Genomic DNA, 20,457 nt, shown 5'->3' with positions numbered 1-20,457 from the left:
TTGCTGAGAGAATGTGGTGGTGGTAGGAGTGGCACGGTGGCCAGAGAGAGGATGGGGTCTCACCATTCCTCTTCACCTTCCAGGAAACCAGAGGTAATTCCTCCTGGTACCCAATAGCTGATATTTCACTAGGGGAATGACAGGCAGTTTTTCAAAGTGAGCCTTTAAATTGTAAATCAGACACATTAATTATAATTTTAATATAACAAATGTTATTAAAAGCAGCAATTCAAAACCATAAATCTTTTCGAAGGTGCACAGGGTTATGATAAGGTCAGTTGGCAGTAATGCAGCTATTTTCAGGTATGAATGAAATGCTGGGGTGTGGAGTCAGTGTGACCTTGCCAGGCCTTACACTGACCTCCAGGTGAGGAAGACACTGTCTCCCCCCTTCCTCCTCTTCAAGGCCAGAGCCTCTGGAGCTTGAGTAGAGGAGGTGCAGGTACACTGACAGGCTGTGTTCATCCTGCACTTTCTCAGAAGCCTGGAAGGCAGGCCTGGGAGGCTGCTGTGTTCTCTGGAGCCAGGCAGGAGGCCCCCGGTTAGATCTGGCCCCATATTTCAGGCGGTTGGGGGCTGCCTTCTCAGCTCCCCTTCCACCTGGCCCCAGCAGGGGGCTTCAGTGGCAGCAGCTGTGGAGCTGAGAAGGGAGAGAACTGGGCCCAACCAGCTTGTTCCTGCCTGGACCATGCTGGGAAGCAGAAGTGGGTGGACTGTGTATAGGAGGTGAGGTCCCAGTTGAAAGGCACTGTTGGGGCTGAGGTTTGAGGCAAGGGGCATCTGAACTCTCTCAGGGACCCCCCTGAATGCCCACAGATGGGGAGGGGTCAGCCTAATGGAAAAACCAGCTCCAGGCCTGCTGCTCTCAGCTCATTGTTCACCCCCCTTCACCTTGCAGCCGGCAGCCTCCAAAACCTAGCTGAGCTGGAGGCCACAGCAGCAGTTGGCAAGGATGGTCCCCCTCAGGTAACACCCCTTGCCCCAGTCAAGGCACTTCTTTCCAATCGAGTCAGTCAGTTTCTAATGCCTCTGGAAGCAGCAAAAATGAGGGGTCTCCTCCCCCTCCCATTTTTGGTCTCCCTCCAGGTGGGTGTGAGTTTTAATGTTGGTTCTAAGAACTCTACGTATATTCCCACTGACAAAGGCTTCCCTTTGAGGGGACTTAATGACTCAGGCCCTTTAAAAAAAATCCCAACCTGCCCCAAAAGTGATTGTCAATTTCAGAACGGGGCAGGGGATAAGGAAGAGGGTATGAGTCTCCCGTGCCTCCCTCTAGGGTCGCAGCTCGTTCACTGGCAGGTGCTGGACGTTCACATTGAGTTGCAGCACGTGGCCCCCAGAAGAGGGCCAAGGAAAAGCCAAGGGAGGAGCCGTGCTGGCACCCTACGGGGAGAGGGAGAGGGAGAGGGAGAGGGAGAGGGAGAGGGTGTGTGTGTGTGTGTGTGTACACACGCCTGGAGGCCGGGGCCCATGTGTGTGCCTGGGGGTGGGAGGCAGAGGAGACGGTCTGAGGTGTAGCAGGACACGGCTTCCCTTCCTCCAGCCTCAGGTTTGCAAGGCCAGGCCCAGCTCCATGGTAACAGAGAGGGATGTGGCCAGGGAAGGGAACACGGGTCTCAGAAGCTGACGCCTGCAGCCTGTACTCTGGGCCTTAATAACTGGGCTCTGGTGCTGGTGCCTTCGGAAGCAGAGGCCCAGCCTCCTCACGCCTCAGATCCTGAGGGCCCCAGGGCCTCTGCCACACAGGCTTTCCAGAGGCATTCTCTCTCCCACCCTCACCACCTCTTCCCAAGGGCAGGAGAGGCAGGAAAGTGACAGGGAAAGGCTCCTCAAGGCATCCTCTTACCCACCTTCACCCAGTCTTTCTCAAAGGTTTCTGTTCTCATGATGTGGTCTCTGGGATGGGCCAGGTGTAGGGATGTCCAGTGGAGGATTGGGTGTGTAAACACACATACCCAAAAGGGGAAGGAAAGGTAAAGGGACGCACTGGGGACAAAGACTCGGGCCTCAGGAACAGCCCACAGAGCCAGCAGGACACTAATTCAGAGGAACAGGTAAACAGTTGGGAGGGAGTGTGTGGAGACACTGAGAAGTAGCCAGCGGGGCCTCAGAGACACAGGCAAAGAGGTGGTGAGCCTGAGGGGGCCGGAGAGCAGAACGGGCACAGTGGAGGCGCAGCCCTGGCAGGCAGGCGGGCAGGCAGGGCTCTGGCCAGGCACTTGCAGCTCCGTCTTGCTTCCCTCCCGCACCCCAGCCTGGAGAGAAATGGGGAGCCTGTGGCTTCCGCTGTCTCTCCTTTGGTTTCTAGGACTGCTGGCATCCTTTGGGGGCTGGTCAGTAAGGGGTAGTCCCTTCCCACTCCACCAGGTACTGAACCTTGCCCTCTGGCGTGACCCTCCGAGCCAGCACCTGGTACTTCTCCCCACAGGCTAACCGCCCGGCTGCGCCAAAATAGTTGGTGATGGATGACTTGAGGTGGGACAAGGACGAGTCATCTTCACTGATGCTCTCGAACGTGTGGCTGTCGATGCCCTCGTCGGGCCGCTCAGGGCCTGAGGCCCCCTCTGCGCTGCTGTCGGAGGGGCAGCGTCCACCCAGCTCGGCCGCCCGCCGCTTTGCCCGCAGTGGCATGTACGCTTTGGCTGCCAGCTTCCTCTTGCGGCTGCCCACTGTCCGTCTGTATCGGAAGGGGAGGAGGAGGACGACGGGAATGAAACGGGATTATCCCACCAAGTCCCTGTCCCTGAGCACTCCTGGCACCAGGCCCTGGGCACCGATGATCCCCCTGGATCCCTACAACAGCCCTGAGGAGGCTCCAGAGGAGAAACCACCAGCCGGGGAGTGGCACAGCCCGGATTCAAACCTAGGTGTGTCCAGCTCTAAAACCATGTTTCTTATGCTGAGGAGCTCAGTGTGGCCTGAGTCCAGGAGCACCATCCTGGTGCTTCCTGCAGCCGTGCAGTGCAGAGGCCCTGCTTACTCTGCCTAGTCGGTCACCTGGACTCACTGTAGCCGGAGGCGTCACGCAGGGGTAGGGATGGGGAGGCAGACATGTGTCCCCTCTCCTCCCCTCTCCCCTCCACAGGGGCAGAAAGAGGCGGAGCGGGGGAAAGACACACACACACAAAAGAAGAGGTACACAGTCACAGGTACTTAGGAACAAACCAAGACCCAAAGAGCTAGTGAGAACCGAAGAGATAAAAGAAAATACAGAGGCAACAGCAGAGAAAGATGTTTGGAGAAAAGACACGCTTCAATGGGCATTACATCGATACTTTAAATTCTACTTTTTGCAAGGGCCTCAAGTATCCTAAATACAGTTAAAAGAGCCTCAGTTAAAAAGTTGTCTGTGTGCTTTGCAGCACCACCCTCCCTTTGCTGCTGAGGACCAGCTGTTGCCAAGCAGGCTGTACCCTTAGCTAGGCCTCCAGGGATTTCTGTGCCCTCTCCTAGTCCTTACACTTTGCAAGATGCCATTTCCCCTCTACCAGGCTCTTTTCCTTAAAGATCCACAAGACAGACACCAGGTTCAGACAGCCAAGAACCAGGGTCAGGGGACCCTGCAGTCAGAGGCACAGACATTGCAAAATGATGGCAAGCAGAGGCCAAGAACCCCAGAATGGAAGAACCCTGGATCTGAAACTGCCCAGCAAGAGGTGTCACATAACCTGTAGCAGGCTAAGAGGAGCAGCCCGAATGCCCACAACTCAGAACCGGAAGGTCCCAGACCCTCACGCACTTAAGGGCGGCCAGGTCCCGAGACTCAGATGCACAGAGTGAGCCACACATCACAAAGGGGCTTGGGGGTTCGGGGGGGAGCGATGGAACTTGAATCCATCGTGCTGGGAAGCTAACCTGGAGTCGTAGGACAGGCTGGTGGAAGCGGAGCCAGAGGTGCTGGCAGCATCAGTGGAGTCCACGTCGGAGAAGAAGGTCTGGCCTGAGCTGGCGCTAAGAGGGAGGAGAGGGTGAGCCAGCCGCTGATCCTCAGCGCCCCTTGGGGCCTCCCCATCGTCTCCTGGTCCCTCTCACATGCATCCTTCGTCCCAGCTGAAGCCACCTTCCCACTGAGCTTCCCGCCACCACAGCTGCAGTGGCACCTCCTCTCTCCTGAACGTTTCCTACCCATCCAGCCTTCAGAGTCCAAGGAGTCACAAAAGCCTTCCCTGACCACCCTCCCCTGGCATTGACATAAGCACTGTGACAGTCATTAGAGATGATAATCACCATGATCCCAGACACTCGTGCAACACCTTACAGGCCGGGAGTGCTTTCGTGTACAGGATTTTGAGTCTCAAAACAACCACGCAGGAACAGGTGAGGAGGTTCAGAGAGGTTAAAGAATTTTGCTAAGTTACACAGCTGGCAATTGGTAAGTAGGCGCTGGAGCCCAGGCCTGACTGACTGAAGCCCTTGCTCTCTCCTCCATGCCCACAGGAAAGCACGAAACGACCTTTAATAGTTCTGGAAATAAAACAATGGATGCAGCCCCTCCCCTTGGGTGTACCAAGCACGAGGCTCTGTGGGAATACACAAGGAGCATCCGCCACAGCCTGGGGAGGGTTAGGGAAGGCTCCCTGGAGGAACGTGAATGTGGGGTGATCACAGCAATTTTGGTGTCAGGCGTGAGGCAAGGAGAAGTGGGAGAGGTTGGAAGGGCCGGGCTAGGCAGGCCTTGAGCGCTGCCCTGTGGAGCTGTCCCCGGGAGCCCTGCAGGCTTACAGCATGGGTGTTAGGCTGAAACCCTAATGCAGACAGACCTTTCAGGCAGCCTTCTGCAATACGGACCCTTTAACTCAGTGACCCCAAGGGAGCTTCCCTTCCCTCCAAAGGCTCTCTGCTTTACATCTTCCATAGCTGGAGGAATGGTGGTCTCCCTGCTTGGTTCCATCCCAGTCTCCAGAGCAGACCTCTCTGCCGGATCCCTCATTGTTACCTTTTTAAACTCTGTATCTCATCCAGCGTGAAGTCAAATATGCTGGCCAGATGGTGGTTGGTGCTCCAGGCCGAGGTAAAGTCACTCTGTGGACACAGGAAGGAGGGGCAGTCAGCCGGCAAGCATCACTTCCACCTTCCACAGCACCCTCCTCCCCACTGAGGGCCGCACAGGCTGCGCGGGGCCAGCTGGCCTTCTGAGGGTCAGACTTGTCCCCTCCTCTTTTTTCCAGTCCTGACCAGGGAGCCAGGTCATGTCAGTTCTATTCCTGCCTCTGTCTCTGGCCAGTTGTCTGACTGTTCCATCTCTGGGCTTGAGTTACCTCAACTGCAAAAGGTGGGTAATAACCCCTTCTGAGCTTCACTCTTAGGGGTGTCAGGGAGCACGGCAGAGTGGAATGACAGTTGTGAAGGTGCCTTATAAATGGTCCAGGGGAGACACGGCTAATGTTACTGCCCACAGTGAGGGCTTCACTGAGGATGCAGGGCTACTGAAGAAGGCAAGAATGCTCTGGAGCCCTGGTTCTGAGCTGGGCTCTGCCACTGCCTGAGGTGTGACCTCAGGAGGGTCACTGCCCTCCTGGGCCCTTAGTTTCCCCACCTGGACAGTGGAGGCAAGGATATTACCTGCCCTTGCCCAGCCCCGCTCTGGGTTCTTGGGAGAACTTGGGGAGATGAAGGAGTCGTCTCGCAGTGCCTGGCCCTTCCTTGTTTAACCAGCTATAAAAGGATCCTTTCGGGGATGTGGGAGAGTCCCCTGGGCCTGGGGGACTTAGTTTTCTGCACAGGAATCCCTAGTATGTGCTGACCCTGAGTGTGAAAGTGGAGAGTGAGAAAACGAGAAACTAACACTGGGGATAGCATCTTCCAGCAAAAACTTTGATCTTTTTCTTCTATAAACTCGCCTTTTCTGCTGCTGGAAATCATGAGGCAACAAACTGTGGAGACAGAAAAGGGAAAGGGTGGCCCAGTCAGAGCCTGAAGGCCCAGAGGGTGGCCCCGAGGGAGGAGTGGCTGGGCAGGGGTGGGGTCACAGCGTGGGAGTGGGCACAGGCTCTCCTTTACAAGGAGACTTGGGGGGGGGGGGGGGGGGTCCTCTGGAGCAGCAGGTGTGCGAGGGTGGCGGGGTATAGTGGGCAGGCAGGAGAGGAGGTGCCTCTCCTGCCTCGGGCATCCAGGTGCTCTGCCCCTCACCCCCCATGCCAGGAAGAGAGGGCTGGGCTCAGCCGGGAGCGCTAGGGACCCCTTACACACTGACTGCCCCTTGACCTCTGCCTCAGCCCTAAGCCAGCAAGACTGGGTCCCGTGATCTGGCTTTCCCTCCAAGCAAGGCCACAAGGGGCTGTGGCCGAAGGAGCGGGAATGTGGTATCAGGCCCCGGCTCAGCCACTGACTGGCCGGTTCAAGGTGCCTCCAGCTGGGACTAACTGGCTGGAGGCCTGCCTTGATCACTTGGATGCCACCACACAGCCCATCGGATGGGGCTGCAGCTGGAGCCGGGAGCAGAGGACCCGAGGTCGGCTGCGGCCCCGGCCCAAGGGCCCCAGGCACTGACCCAGGCTTGCTCTTTCCTCTCTTACGCAGCTCAGAGGCGCCGTTCTCAGTGGGCACCAGGCCCTTGTCGGGCAGCAGCTTCCCGGGGGGGTTGGGCGGGACGCGGATGCGCAGGCGGAAGATGCACTTCTTCTTCTTGATCTCCTTGCCACAGAGGAACCTGGGGGTGGGCAGGGAGAGGAGAAAGCTCTGGAGCCTGTCCGTCCATCCTCCTGGGGAGGAGAGCCAAGTGTTAAAACCTCCCTCTCTGCCTCCCCGGACCCAGAGTGGCCCGTGGAGACACTGATTCCTCGAAGCCTGTGGGATCAGGGGCTCCAGGTGGCGGCCGAGAACGCAGCCGGCGGCTCATCCCCGTGCTTCCTTGTCTTGTGTGTGGCTCCTGCTGTTCCTCCCTTTTCTTCTCTGCCTCAACCAGCCCCAAGGCCTCTGCCTACAGGAAGCCCTCCTCCAGCTCCCCGTGGAACCCTGTGGTCAAAACACTGCATTCCACACCACTCTGTTCTCTGCTCTCCCCAAGGAGACTGAAAGCACCTCCAGGCACTTCCCTCACCGTTTCATCACCGCTGAGCTGCCATGAGGCTGCAGAGGTGACTTAGCCACAGTCCTACCCTCAGGAGACCGTCCACAGAGAGGTCAGGAGGCCCCACGTACTCAAGTAGAGGGCTGTGTCTGGGCCCCAAACCGTGACAAAATGAAAGAGAGAGTGGATAGTTCTGTCTAGAGATGTCTGGGGAGGTTTCACAGAAGCAGGGACCGTGTCCTATTCACGGTGTCCTCAGTACCTACACAGGGCTGACACAGAGCAGTTCAATAAATAGTCAATGATGGAAGAAATGAATGAAAGGCATCGAAGAGCATCCTAGGTGAAGAAAGAGTGTGAGCAAAAGCACTGAGTAGGAAAGCAAAGGGTTCAGAATGGCTGACGCCCAGAATAAATAAAGCAAAGGGTCCGTGGCAGAAGGTATGGACAGGGTCTGATCATAAGAGGCCTTGAATGCCATGCTAAGGAACTTGGGCACTCTCCGTGGTGGTAGTGAGGGGCATGCCAGCCGTGTGTTCTGAGAAGAACTCAGCAGTCTGGATGGGCAGACATGGGCTGGGGACAGGTGATGAATCCGTGCTTCAGTGCCTGGCCCAGAACCATAGATGGCTGGTGCAGGGGAGACCTCAGAGAGCAGGGGTTGCAGCCCCCTATGGAGCTGAGTCCAGTATCGAAATGTGTCTGGCTGCTGGAGTGGTCAGGGGAGGCATCCCAAATGAAGGGGGTGCTCCCTGATCTTGAAGGACGGGTAATATTCATATAGTCAACGAGAAGTGGAGGGAGACCCAGGTGGGAGCATAGCTTGTGCAAAGGTTATGAGGTAGGAAGATGCTTTAACTGAAATCCAACCTGTCGGGGGGCCCACAGCACTCCCTCCCTTCCCTGCACGCACCGGCTTTTGTAACTGTTCAGAGCGTTGAGGAGATGCGGTCCTCGGTCCGTCACAGGGGTGCTGGTGAGCTACGGGGGAGCAGGGCAGAGGACAGTCAGACCTGGCGCCTGGATCTGAGAAGACCTCAGCCCCTGTCCCCACCCTCCCCTCAATCTCCTGATGCCCCGAGTCCTCCAGGCAAGGACCACTGACTTGTTCCATGATCTCAGACAAGTCTTTTCACCTCTGAGCTCACGTCCCCATCTGTAAATGAGGAGCGTAACTCCTGTCCTAAATGTATCAAAAGCTTTAAAAATGTCCATGCCCTTGACCCAGTAATGCTGCTCCGTGGAACCTATCATTACAGACATGACACACAAATAAAGCTTTATGTACAAAGATGTTCACCGCATCATTTTCCTAACGACGGGAAAGAAACTACATGCCCAACAGGAAGGAGACAAGCAAGTAAACTATGGTGGAAACCATGGAGCCATGAAAAATGTTGATTAAAAACTCTTTCATAACATGGAAAAGTATTTATGATATAATGTAAACTGAAAAAAAAATGACTTAAAATTGTATATACTGTCTCTGTTTTGTATACAGATTCATTTGTATTATCTTTTAGATTCTACATACAAGTGACATAATATTTGTCTGACCTACTTCACTTAGTATAATATTCTCTAGGTCCATTCCTGTTGCTGCAAATGGTAATATTTCATTCTTCTTATGGCTGAGTAATACTCCATTGTATATATACACCACATCTTCTTAAACCAATCATCTACTGATGGGAAATTGGGTTGTTTCCATGTCTTGGCTATTGTAAATAGTGCTATGACCATTGGGGTGCAGGTGTCTTTTTGAATTAGAGTTTTCATCTTTTCTGAATATATGCCCAGGAGTGGGGTTACTGGATCATATGGTAGCTCTATTTTTAGTTTTCTAAGGAACTTACATTCTGTTTTCTATAGTGGCTGCACCAATTTACATTCCCACAAACTTATGGTTACCAAAGAGGAAAAGGAGGGGGAAGGGATAAATTAGAGGAGTATGGGATTAACAGATACACACTACTATACATAAAATAGATAAACAACAAGGATTTACTGCATAGCACAGGGCACTATATTCAATACCTTGTAATAACCTATAATGGAAAATAATCTGGATAAAATATGTGTGTGTATGTATATATATATACATACACACACACACACACACACACACACACATATGACTGAATCACTGCTGTATGCCTCAAACTAACATAATATTGTAAATCAACTATACTTCAATAAAAAATTGTAAAGACCGTATCATCTAAGCCCTATAAAAAGAAAAATAGACGTAAATGAGAGGATTGAACTCTGTGCACCTGTGTGTGTTAGCAGTGGATGTTTCTGAGTGGTGAGATGCAGGAGTATGGATGGTTTTCTTTTAAGTGTACTTTCTTATACTTTTTGGTACTTTGAAAATTTTCTACCAGGAACATGCCTGATTTTTTTTTTTAATAAATCAGGGAAAAAATTATTTAAAAATCCCAGCTCTACCTATCTTTTAGGGCTTTATAATATGTATGCCTTTTGTAAATTATCAAACACTGTAAATGAAGACGTTACTATATGAAGAACTTCTGCCGAGCATAAAGTTACTTTAAAAAAAAAAGCCCTATTTCACTAAAGGATTTGGGGCAGTCAGCAGAGAAGATGCCTCACTCTGGATGTGGTGGAGAGGATTCAAAGGGTGTCACTGAAGGGTGCATGGCCCTGCCGTGGAAGTGGTTGGGGAAGCCCTGGCTCAGCTCTCCACCTCTGACATCCTGAAAGTCTCTGGTTTGTGACTTCGCTCCGTGAATCCCAGCTCCCACACCCCTGGTGATCTCTTCTGCTATTCAGAGTACGACCGGCAGAGGGCAGGCCCACTTCACGTTCCATCCTAGCCAGGTAATCTGGAGTGGGTCACACAGCTCTGTAGGGAGATCTCCTCCAGCCAGACTCGACCCCCAGCTCCCTACAGCTGAGCTGGTGAGGCCCTAACCCACCCACTACCAAAGCCTGGGTTAGGAAGCTCCTTGCAGGGAACAGGCTCAGATGCCTGGACTCAGAGATGCAACGGCTCAAAGGCTCTGGGTCTTTGTCCCCGCTCAGCAGCCCTCACGGACAGCCAGCGTTCCTGAAGAACTGTGCTCAGAGACCCAGATCCTAGTGCGGCGCCGTGTGGCCCTGGGCAAACCTCTCACCTCTCTGGACTTAGGGAACCCCACTGTGGAACGGATTCTCGCCATTCTGACGTCCCACGGTCTTGCATACCTTGCCAAGCTGCAGGAGCTCCCAGTGGTGGTTGACAAAGGCCAGAATCTCCTCAAAGTCAAAATACTTCTTCTTGCTCTGCACCCCCAGGTTGTAGAGGGCCAGGTGAACCACATCGACCCTGGGCAAGGGTGCAAGGGGGTGGGCCCAGAGTGAGCTGGCAGCCTGTGCAGCCAGGGCTGGAGCATCCTGGGTCCAGGCTGAAGGGCAGGGGCAAGGCTGGGACCTGGTGGCTGGAAATGGCATTGTTCCCAGAGGGAGGAGGGAAGGGAGAAACTGGGAAGGGACAGGAGTGGGCCTGGGCCAAGCCCCACCCTCTCACCATCGCAGGGGCAACCTCTCGATGTACTCTGGGCCCTGGTTGCACACGGAGCAGAAAAACAGGTAGAACCTGTGGGTGGGTGAAAAGGGGGCCTGTGGTAGGAGGGGCTCTGACACCCCACCCTGGTCCAGCGCCCTCACCGCCCCCCCACCTGCTTTCCCATAGCCAGCATTGTCCTCATTCCCTCTGAGGAGGGGATAAAGATGGGGCAGAATAGGGACCAAGAACTACTCCCCTACCCCTTCTAACCCGTACCTCAAACCCTTTCCCAAATATCACTGCCCTGGAGTGTGGCTGAGTTCAGAGTGAGCTGAACTAGGCTGGGCTGCAGGGACCACCCTCTTCCCCTCTGCCTCACACACACACACACACACACACACACACACACACACACACACACACACACACTCAATCACAAACCATGTAAGACACCAACCAAGACACACACAATATCCTGTTTGACACACATAAGCCTTCCACTAGCTTAGCCCCCTTGGTTAGAAGCCAGATCAAGTCATCCATTTGCCTCCTCCAACAACCCCGGTCAGGGCTGGGGCAGGGCCTGTGTCTCTCCCCCTTCCCCAGACACTTGAAGCGTCTGGGGCTTAGGGAAGGTGGGGCTGCGACTGGGGATGTGGCCCAGCATGTCCCTCTACTGGGCAGGCCTCCTCACCCTGAGCTGCCTCTGTAGACAGGGACACACTGTCCCAGCCCCACACTGGGAGTCTAGGGCCTGGCAGGCAACCTGAAGGAGTTGCTGCAGCTGCTGCCCCCATCCCCCCACCTCGCCCCCAAGGCTGAGCCAGACCATATTAGCACCTACCGGTCTCCGAACATCATGGGCTCATTGAGACACTGGGTGCAGGCCTCGTGGAACCACTGCCTGCACCGGTAACACTGCAGCATCCGCAGGTACCATCTGGAGAGCCAGAGGAGCCAGGGTCAGCCAGGCCCACACTCCCAGCCAGGGATCAGCCTCAGCAACCTTTCCCAACACAAACTCGCCCTCCAGCGGGGGAAAGGGAAGAGAACTCACAGTTACTGAGCACTGGGCTGTGCCAGGGGAAGCCCTGGCAGCAAGGCTTAGGCTATATCATTTGATCTCACCATCTGGTCAAACACGGGCTGCTGACCACAATTTACAGGTGAGTCAGAGGTTAAATAGATTGTTCAAGGTCACTCAGGAGACAAGTGGTGGATGGTGACTCAAATCCTAGCCTCCCTGACTTCAAAGCCCATGCTCTTTGTGCCACACTGGAGCCCCCATCTCTGGCCTGTGCCTCACACACTGCTTCCCAAACACTACTGATGGGGAAAGGTTTGCCCTGGAGACTTCATGGGAGAATAAAGGCTCCTATAAGCCCCTCACCTGGTAATGTTATCTACCCTATCACAACCATTCAACAACTACTCATTGAACAAGAATGAAAACCAAAAAGGTGTTTTCTTAACAGTCAGTGCTTTGTTCACACCTTGTCAGGTGTGGTCCTTGGACCACCGGCATCAGAATCACCTGGGGTCCAGGTTAAAATGCAGAAGATTCCTTGACCCGTTCCAGGCCTACTCAATCTTTGGGATAGCCCCTGGGAAACACACTTTTGACAATCACCTGAGCAACTCTGCCCAGTAAGCGTTGAGAACCACCACCTCAATGCTGCAAAGGACTCTATAAGCATTTCTCCATCTGTTCTCCCAAAGGCCTCAACACCCACGGGAGGATGATGGGGCCGAGGTTATTAATCCCACTTGAGAGACGAAGTGCTTCAAGTGATTTGCCCAGATCACCCGGCTAGGCCGTAAGCACAGCCTCCAGACCCCTAGTGCTTGTCGGCAGAAGTTGGGGATGAGACTCAGCACTTCAGGGTGAACTGTAGGCTGTTTCCTGAGGGCAGAGGTTCCATCTCTCACTACCGTGGTTCCTCCCACGGTGTTGGTACAGTCAGCCCAAGGGAACAGGCTCAATCAGCCATGGCTGCGTGGAGGCCCAGGCCACAAGGAAGAATCAGACTCCCGTCCTACATAGAGTCAGGCTAAGAACCCCCTCCACAGCGTCCCCAAGGTATTCCCCCCAACCCCTGCTTGCACACCTCCAGGGAAAAGGACCTTCATATCTCATCAGCAGCCTGTCTCGTTGACTCTGGCAATGGAAAGGTTTATCTCAACGTCTATGCACCAACAGTAACAGCTCACATTTGTTAAAGTGCTTACCAAGTGCCAGGCACTGTGTGAGCCTTTACGTGAATGACCTAATTCACCCACCGCTCACAACCACTATGTCACGGGAAAACTACGATGAGAACTGAGGCTCAGGGGTAGCACAGCTCTAAGGGGCTGGGAAAATTTGGACACTGGGGGCCAGTCTGGTAACCACTCTTCAGTACTGCCTTCTTTTCCACGGTGCCCCAAGAAAACACCACCACTCCCCTGCACCCCGCTGCGGAGAGCGCTAGCCCTGTGCTCTCGAGCCCCACGCGCTCAGGTGTCATCCCGGAGGCCTGAGGGAGGATACGGGCTCTTCCATGGGGGTCTGGCTCCCCCAGCCAGCCGCGCCTACCCCACTTCCCTGGGGCCCCGCCCCGCGCCCCGCCCCCGCGGCCTTACTCTCCCGGCCCGCCGCAGTAGCAGTAGCATTGCTGCTGGTTGGTGCGGTGGGGCGAGTCCCACTCCAGCTCCTCGGGCTGGTAGGACAGCACCATCTTCACAGCCTGCAGGGTCCTGGCGATGGCGCCCTTCTTCAGCGCGCCGCCTTTCTGCGGGAAGATGAGGGCCCGAGTTACCCGCGGGGGTCCCGGTTGGGCCACACGTGGCTCCCTATCGAGGCTAATGCCGACCAGGTGGAACAAGATATTCCAATGTAGTCAGAAACGCACAAAGCCTCTTCTCATCAATCCCAGATCCATCCTCTCTCTATCCCCAAGGAGCTGCATTGTCAATAATATTAATAGTAATAAGCACAACAATAAAAGCAACAATAATAACCAACACATATTGAGAGTGGGCGCTTATATGGATTTTCTCTCTTAATAGTGATTTCTCACTATTTGTTGGGGGCCTCCTACTCCTGACACCAAAGCTGTATCCATTTAAAGAGTACTTTTTTTCTTTTTTTTGGCCGCATAGCATGTGGCATCTTAATTCCCCCACCGGGGATCGAACCCGCGCCCCCTGCAGTGGAAGCGTGGAGTCTTAACCACTGGACCACCAGGGAAGTCCCCAAACCTGTATGCATTTAACAGCCAAGGAAACAGGCTCAGGGAGGCTAAGGAACCTGCACAAGGACATACAGCTGGTTAAGTGGCAGTCGCTGTCTGCCTCCAAAGCCAGGCTCTTTGACCAGGAGTGAGGCCCGAGCCCAGGGAGTCTCTGGGCTTCCAGACTGGAGGATGGGGAGAAGCAGGGTGGGAAGGATGGAGGGCTCACCCGCACAGCCAGCGCAAAGATGCAGCGTCGGCAGAACCAAGGTGTGAGCAGGGGCCGGTCGGCACTGCCCGCTATGGGGATGTGGCACTGCTGGTGGTAACCTATGGCAAAGGAGAGGGGGTGAGTGCCCACGAGGAAGCAGTGGCCCGAGGCCAGTCAGCCCAGAGGCGGCAGGCTGAGGAGGGCCGCGGCAAGTCCTAGGAGCTGTGTGCCTGCCAGCTACCAGGGGACTGGCTGGTCATGCTCACCAGGCAGCCAGGCTGGTGTCCAAGCAGGCCACTAAGAGCCAGCATTGGCCCAGTGCGGGAAGCACCAAAGGTCTGGCTTCAGCCTCTGTGCCCCATCTCTCCTACCCATCCTCTCCACCCACGGGGCCTCCAAAGTACATAACTTCTCTCACTTTCCAGAAGCCCCAGCTTTCCCCAAGGATCACCTCCCTGGGCCCTCATTCCCAGAGACTGGCCCCTTGTCACTCTGGAGCTCCAAAAGAAACAGGAAGCCAGCTAAGGCCCCAGTGGTCTGAGGCGACGCAGGTCCCGAGCCAGCGGGGAATGGGGACCCACAGGTCTGGGCCTTCTCCATGCCCTGCTCATCACACTCACCCAGGCCACACTTCCCACAGATGAGGATCTCATTCAGCGGTCCTGATGTCTTCCCCAGGCAGATGTTGCACTTGGGTTCCTCTCCTGGAACACCAGCTGAAAGAAAGAGGCCCTCTAGGGTCAGGTCGGGCTCACAGGAAAGGGCAGTTTTAAAATTACATTCCAGGTGCTGAGCCTCTACTGAGTGCTGGGCCCCACAGGCCAACTCACTGAATCTCCCCAACCAGTCTGAGCTGCCTATTACCATTAGCCCATTCTAAAGATGGGGAAATCGAGGCTCAGAGAGGTTAAGTCCCATGCTCAGCTGGTAAGTAGGGGGGGGTGGATTCAAACCCGCAGATATCTGACATCAAATTATTTGTCCTTTTCACCGTGTCATGCTGCCTCTCCTGCTTAATTTAACTTGATTTATTAAAGTTTTTTATGTTAAATAATTAAAAAAAAATTTTATTATGGAATAATAACAGAACGTTATAATGAAACTCCACGTTCTTATCAACAATCATGAACTCACGGGCAATCTTGTTTTGACTATATTCCCACTCACTTCCCCCCCTCCTGTATTAAATATTTCAGTACATATCGCTGAAAGTTCAGGACTCTAAAAAAAAAAATAACTACAGCACCTTTATTGCACCTAAAAATTAAAAATAAATTCTTAATATCAACAAATTCAGTTAGTGTTCACATATCCAATTGTCTCAAAAAAGTCATAACAATTTTAAGTTTGATCAATTGCTTTTAATCTACAGTTTCCCTCTCCATCTCTCTCTTTTTTTCCTTTGCAATTTGGCGTTGCTGAAGAAGAAATATGTATTTATGACTGAAGGGTTTGAATGAATAAAGATACATTTTGATGTGTGTTTCCGTCTCATTTCCCTCAGCAGACGGAAAGTTCTGTAAGGGCAGAAAAGGTATCTGTTCATCTCTGTGTCCCCAGGACCTCTTATGGGGTGTGGCACATAACACGTGTTCAAGACATGTTTGCTGAATAAATGGTGTCTTGCCTCTTATCCCTGAATATGCTCCCAGGAAGGCGGGACCCACTGTGGGTCGCAGTAAGTCTTCGCTGGCTTAATGAAGTGATGGATCAGTAACTATAGCGTGCTCAGACTTATGCTCTAATCTTGGGTGACCCCGGAGGGCTGCTGTCCTACCTGTGAGGAGCAGTGATCTGGCTGGGGAGCGACATGGTTCCCCAGGTGAGCACTGCAGCACCTCCTTGGTGCCTGGCACACAGTAGGCCTTCTATTCATGGTGAGCTACTTTGACCCATGGTTTGGACTGTCTTTCCTCACCAGCTGGCTCCTCCTGCTTTCAAAAAGAAGGTAGCCCAGGAGAGGAGACCCTCGTTGCTTTGGATTTTTAAATAATACCTTTAGGGTGAGAGGGGCTTGGAGAAACAACAGCCTGCATTAGCCACAACATCTTGGAGAAAAAGGCAATTTGGAAGCTCGACTAACTGGCTGGGTTCTGTGGCCTCTGCTTGGCAGGCTCTTGAAATCATCTCTTATGGTAACAAATTCTTCAGAAACAGCCTCCCTGTAACTCAGCAGCACTGGGCTAAGCATTTAACCACACTGTGAGGCCAGGACGTTCAGTCTCCTTTTTCTCAGATGAAGAAACAGGCTCACAGAGGTTATGTCACTCACCCAAAGATATGCAGCAGTAAGTGGCAGAGCTAGAATATCTTGGTCCGAGGAATACTGGACCCTAAAACCTGCCTCTTCCCCACATACCGCCATGTCGGTTCTCCTGTTAGAGCATAAATGGCAAAAAAAAAAAAGTCTCTTCTCTCACGGTAACTCTGACTGGTAGTGGCTGCTTGCAGCTCCACGTTGAAAATATACAAGTATTGTGATTGATTAGTGATGTCTGTCATGTATATGGCAAGGAAGAAAGGTGGCAAGAATGCCCCCAATCTGTCATCTCTGTAAGACAGTATCAGCTCTCTGAGGGCAGGGATGGTACCCAACCCAGCTCCCTTTCAACTCTGAAAACTGGCCTAGCTCCATCCCGGTAAGTCCATCATCACCTTGCCTGGTTCATATCTGTTTGTTTGGTCTTTCCCCCATGAAGAGAGCTGCCTCCCTCGTTTTCTTACCATGCTGATAGGGGACACTGTGCTTATACCGAAAGGTGACAATTCTGATTGCCTGGGCCCTTCCCTGTTCCCTAGCCCCAGAGTGACCCAGAGCTTTGGGCAGCAAGGAAGCAAACACAGGCCTGGGACCCAACCCTGCTCTCCCAGCACCTCCCCGGGCCACTTTCTCCATCTGCCTGCCTCCCTCATGAGGTAGGAGTACTCAAGGGGATGACAGATGTCATAAGTGTGTTTCCACATAAATGTACAGCTGGTAATCCGATCAGCATCTCAGGTGCGCCTGGGGCTCCAAGGACAAGGCCAGAGGCCAGAAGTCAGAGACAGAAGGAGAGAAGGAAAAAATGGAGGGAGAGGCGGAGAGAGGATCGGGGATTGGGCAGGGGTGGGGGGTGCCTGAAATCACAGGAATACTCACCATGTTGTATGTCCTTCCACAAGACCCAGTATTTGGAGTTATCTTCAAAAGTCACAAGGCAGCTCTGCTTAGAACTGCTGACCTGGGGCGGAGAGAGGGAGGGGCAGTGTGAGACAGTAGCTGGGGAAAAGCCACTTGAACACGGTCTTCCTCTCCCATTTCTGTCCCCACAGGTCAGAGGCTTTAGACCTCTCCTTGTGCTGCAAAAAGGAGAGCCAGGTTAGCAGGGGACGGAGGATGGCAGTTCCGGAGGTAGTGCACACCCACTCACTGGAGTTGTGCAGTCAAGGACTGGGGGACGGCAACTTGGCGGGGATGCCGAGGACAGAACAAGCCAGGTGATCGTTTGTGATCCTCTCCAACCTGATTTTGTTTTGTTTTATAGGCTCACAGAGCACTTTTCTAAAGATGTTGGCCCTAAGGATGGCACCTGCTTTTGCAGGCTCCGCCTCCTTCCACTTTCAGTTTGGAGCATAAGGACAAGGTGGGAATTTCCCAGCAGTCTCCCAGCCTCCATCACGGGTCTGAGGCCGAGACCAGAGGATGAGCAGAGAGATGCTGAGCCTGGGAACTGGGGCCAGGGAGGAAAGGTTTACCCTCTTGATCTTCCCGAGATAATACAGTCCATCTGTCCACCGGCACAGCACATACTGGCCCTCTGTCAGCTTGGACATCAGGTCTTTGAAGTTGTTCTTGGCTTTTGCCAGGGCCCCCTTGTTGGGGAGGTGGCTGGTGGCACCATAGGAGTCCCGAGTCCCTGGGTCCAGACCTCGATTCTCCATCAGCTTCCACTGACACTGGAAGAGAAAGAGAAAGGGGTTTTTACTCCTTACTTCAGGCGAAGGGGAAGGAAGGAAAGAAACAACCATTTATGTAACCTGTGCTATGTGCCAGATGCTTTTATCATCTCACTGGATCCTGCTGACAACGCTGTGAGGGAGGCATTATTATTCCCATTTTACCAGTCAGAAAACAGGTTTGGCAAGGGGAAGTGGCTATGGGGTCAGAGGCAGAGCCATGGTCCATTATCAGGTGAGCTGATTCTAAGTCCTGCTCTCTCCCCACCCATACCATGCAGCCTTCTAAATAGAAAGGCTCTCCCAACCAACCACGGAGCAAAATCTCCCTGCCCAATGGGGCCTGAACCTCACTCCCTGGCTTCACAGCCAGAGGTTTTATCCCTAAAGCAAACATACTCTGTGTTCTCTGAGTGGAGGACCTTCTCCAGCGGAGCAGCGGGAAGTTCTCAGACCCCTGACCCCTACCCTGAGAGCTGGCCAGAGAAAACTCACCTGGAGAGGAAAACTCCTGGGTGGCTTGTGAACTGGTATAGACTTGGCCATCTGTGTCTTCCGCAATCTCCTTTTCTGTTCTCAATTATGGGATGATTTAATGGACACCAATTCTGGGACATTTAAACTCACTTATGCTTTTACTCAGATGCAAACCGGCTCCAAGCAGTGAAGTCATTGCCATGCCAACCTCTCCACATCTGTCTTTCACCATCCTACAAATGTGCTGCTCCCATTGCTTCCGTTTCTTCCTGCTAATGGTACTACTTGGTCCCCAGACCCCCAAGCATCTTAGACTTCTCCAACCGATGAGTTGCCATAGCAGCCAAGCACAGTGACCTCTGGCACCCTACTCCTCTTTTCCATCCCCCTGTCCTGGTCTGAGTTCAGGCCTCATCTTGCCTGGACCATTCATTCATTTAATAACTGTTTCCTGAGCCTTGTGCTCACTCACCTATGCTGGGCACCTGGGATTCAGAATGGAACCACCAGCGCCCAGTGCTAAACAGGCCACTCCCTGTTTCCTGCCTCCCCACCAGACTCTTCCACAAGGCCATCAATTCCCATCTTCTTATTCTCCCAGAAATCTTCTGTGGCTCCCCAGTACCTTCAATGGCATTCAAAGCCCCCCCACGGCCCCCTCCTCCTCAGTCTGGGCTCACCTGGCTGCAGGCCCCTCTACACACTCTCCACTAAGCCAAAAACACAGCATCCCTCTGTTCCCTGCACCCGCTACTCTGGTCCCCTCCTTCTCTGCCAAGGCGCTGGGCACCTGGTGGTATGATTACCTGTAGACAGGGAGAGAGTCCTGTGTTTTTCCCTGTAAGTATGTGTGTACTCCTGTGAGACTGTGTTTGATGTCTACAGCCTTATGTCAGTGAGCATATGAAATGGAATACATGTGTGTGCATGTCAAGGGCCCTGGGGCAGGCAGGGCCTTGCTGGGGTCTTCACTCTCCAGATGGTGGCGCGGCCACGTCCCCTCTTGCCTCCCCCCATCCCGCCCCCGCCCTTCCCCGCACCCCCCCTCCGGATTCCTCTCTTTTCTCCAGGGCAGAGCGCGCAGGCACCGGGCAGGGTATGCAGTCCAAATCTCTGCCTTCTCCCTGCCACCTGGCTCCCGGGCGCTGCAAGGTCCCTGCCCGCCGGGCCTGGGGCCCAGGCCCGCGGCAGGTTCACAAACTGACACTTCCTCCCCCGCCGCGCCGTTGGGAGCAGGCCCGGTCGCCGCACCCCCCTGGCGGGGCGGGGGCCCTCGGGTGGCGGCCCCCCCAACCGCGCCTCCATCCTCCCGGAGCGGGCCCCCGCGGGCTGTGATTGGCTGATTCAAACCCATCTGCAAAGAAATGCCTGTTTGCGGGTTCCCGTCGGCGTCCAGTTCAAATCCGCGGCACCCGGATCGCGGGGCCGGGCGGGGGCAGGAAGCGAGGATGATTCATGCGCAGGGGCCTCTCCCAGGGCGGCCGTTGGCTTTTTAAAAAGGGTGTTTGGGAGGGGAAAAAGCTTGCAGAAGTACCCCCTTCGGGTTCAAGAGCTCCTCTCTTTAGTCGCTCCGACGCCAAGCCTCCCCCGTCCCAATCCTGCCGCGGCCTGACTTCGGACGTGAGCAAAATCCCAAACGCCCCCCTCGGTCTCCAAGCTACCCACCCCCCGACACACACAACAGGAAAAATAAAGATTTTAGGCACAGGACTAGCGACCTGTCACACACGCCCCCCGAAGGCTCGGGGACCCGGGCGGGGCTCCCGCCACCCCGCGGACACCGTTCACCCCTCTCCACCCCCAAGGCGTGCGGCTTCCCAGGACTCCAACGCCCCCGGAGGCGTCTGACCCGCCAAAGTTCAGGAAATTTCCAAAAGAGGGATGACTGCAGGGAAAGGCGAGCGTGGCGGGGAGTCCCCCAGCCCGGGCCGTCAGCCCGCAGCGCTGAACTTACCGCGAGGCTGCGTGTCCGCCGGTCCCACTTGGAGTCTGGCCACCAGGCGCATCGGCGGCGGAGGTGGCTGCGCTCGGCCCGCGGCTGCCCGGCCGAGTGTCCGCCCGTGGGGCCGGGGTCGGGGTCTCGGCGGGGGGGGGGCGGGGG

General features: G+C 54.3%; 1 protein-coding gene across 3 annotated transcripts; it reads right to left on the bottom strand.

The window, feature by feature from the left end:
* Positions 1 to 2,109: 2,109 nt before the first annotated feature.
* On the bottom strand, positions 2,110 to 20,450 carry PHF19 (PHD finger protein 19). 3 transcript variants are annotated; one of them, XM_007451486.1, is made up of 15 exons: positions 20,311 to 20,450; positions 17,679 to 17,879; positions 17,083 to 17,164; positions 14,564 to 14,659; positions 13,962 to 14,062; positions 13,143 to 13,291; positions 11,365 to 11,460; positions 10,542 to 10,610; positions 10,220 to 10,340; positions 7,923 to 7,990; positions 6,491 to 6,649; positions 5,786 to 5,873; positions 4,937 to 5,022; positions 3,856 to 3,951; positions 2,110 to 2,677 (listed from the first exon to the last, which is right to left on the bottom strand). In XM_007451486.1, exons 2-15 carry the CDS (start codon positions 17,862 to 17,864, stop codon positions 2,335 to 2,337), a joined length of 1,740 nt encoding a protein of 579 aa, XP_007451548.1. In that variant the 5' UTR covers positions 17,865 to 17,879; positions 20,311 to 20,450; the 3' UTR covers positions 2,110 to 2,334. The 3 variants fall into 3 exon arrangements, with proteins under 3 accessions (XP_007451548.1, XP_007451547.1, XP_007451549.1); XM_007451485.1 differs by lacking the exon at positions 20,311 to 20,450 and adding an exon at positions 18,375 to 18,425; XM_007451487.1 differs by lacking the exons at positions 14,564 to 14,659; positions 17,083 to 17,164; positions 20,311 to 20,450 and having other exon boundaries at positions 13,962 to 14,032; positions 17,813 to 17,864.
* Positions 20,451 to 20,457: the final 7 nt, after the last annotated feature.

This window comes from Lipotes vexillifer, unplaced genomic scaffold, assembly GCF_000442215.2.
Source record: "Lipotes vexillifer unplaced genomic scaffold, Lipotes_vexillifer_v1.1 scaffold588, whole genome shotgun sequence".
NCBI classification, from domain to species: Eukaryota; Metazoa; Chordata; class Mammalia; order Artiodactyla; family Lipotidae; genus Lipotes; species Lipotes vexillifer.
This window is presented reverse-complemented; position numbering and strand designations above follow the sequence as displayed.

Coding starts and splice junctions, on each gene's coding strand:
- PHF19 (XM_007451485.1), bottom strand. CDS start 18,425: ATGGCCAAGTCTATACCAGTTCACAAGCCACCCAGGAGTTTTCCTCTC. Junction 7,991..10,219: donor AGCTCCTGCAGCTTGGCAAG/GTATGCAAGACC, acceptor GCTCCCCCGTAG/CTCACCAGCACCCCTGTGAC. Junction 6,650..7,922: donor CTGAACAGTTACAAAAGCCG/GTGCGTGCAGGG, acceptor GCCCACCCCCAG/GTTCCTCTGTGGCAAGGAGA.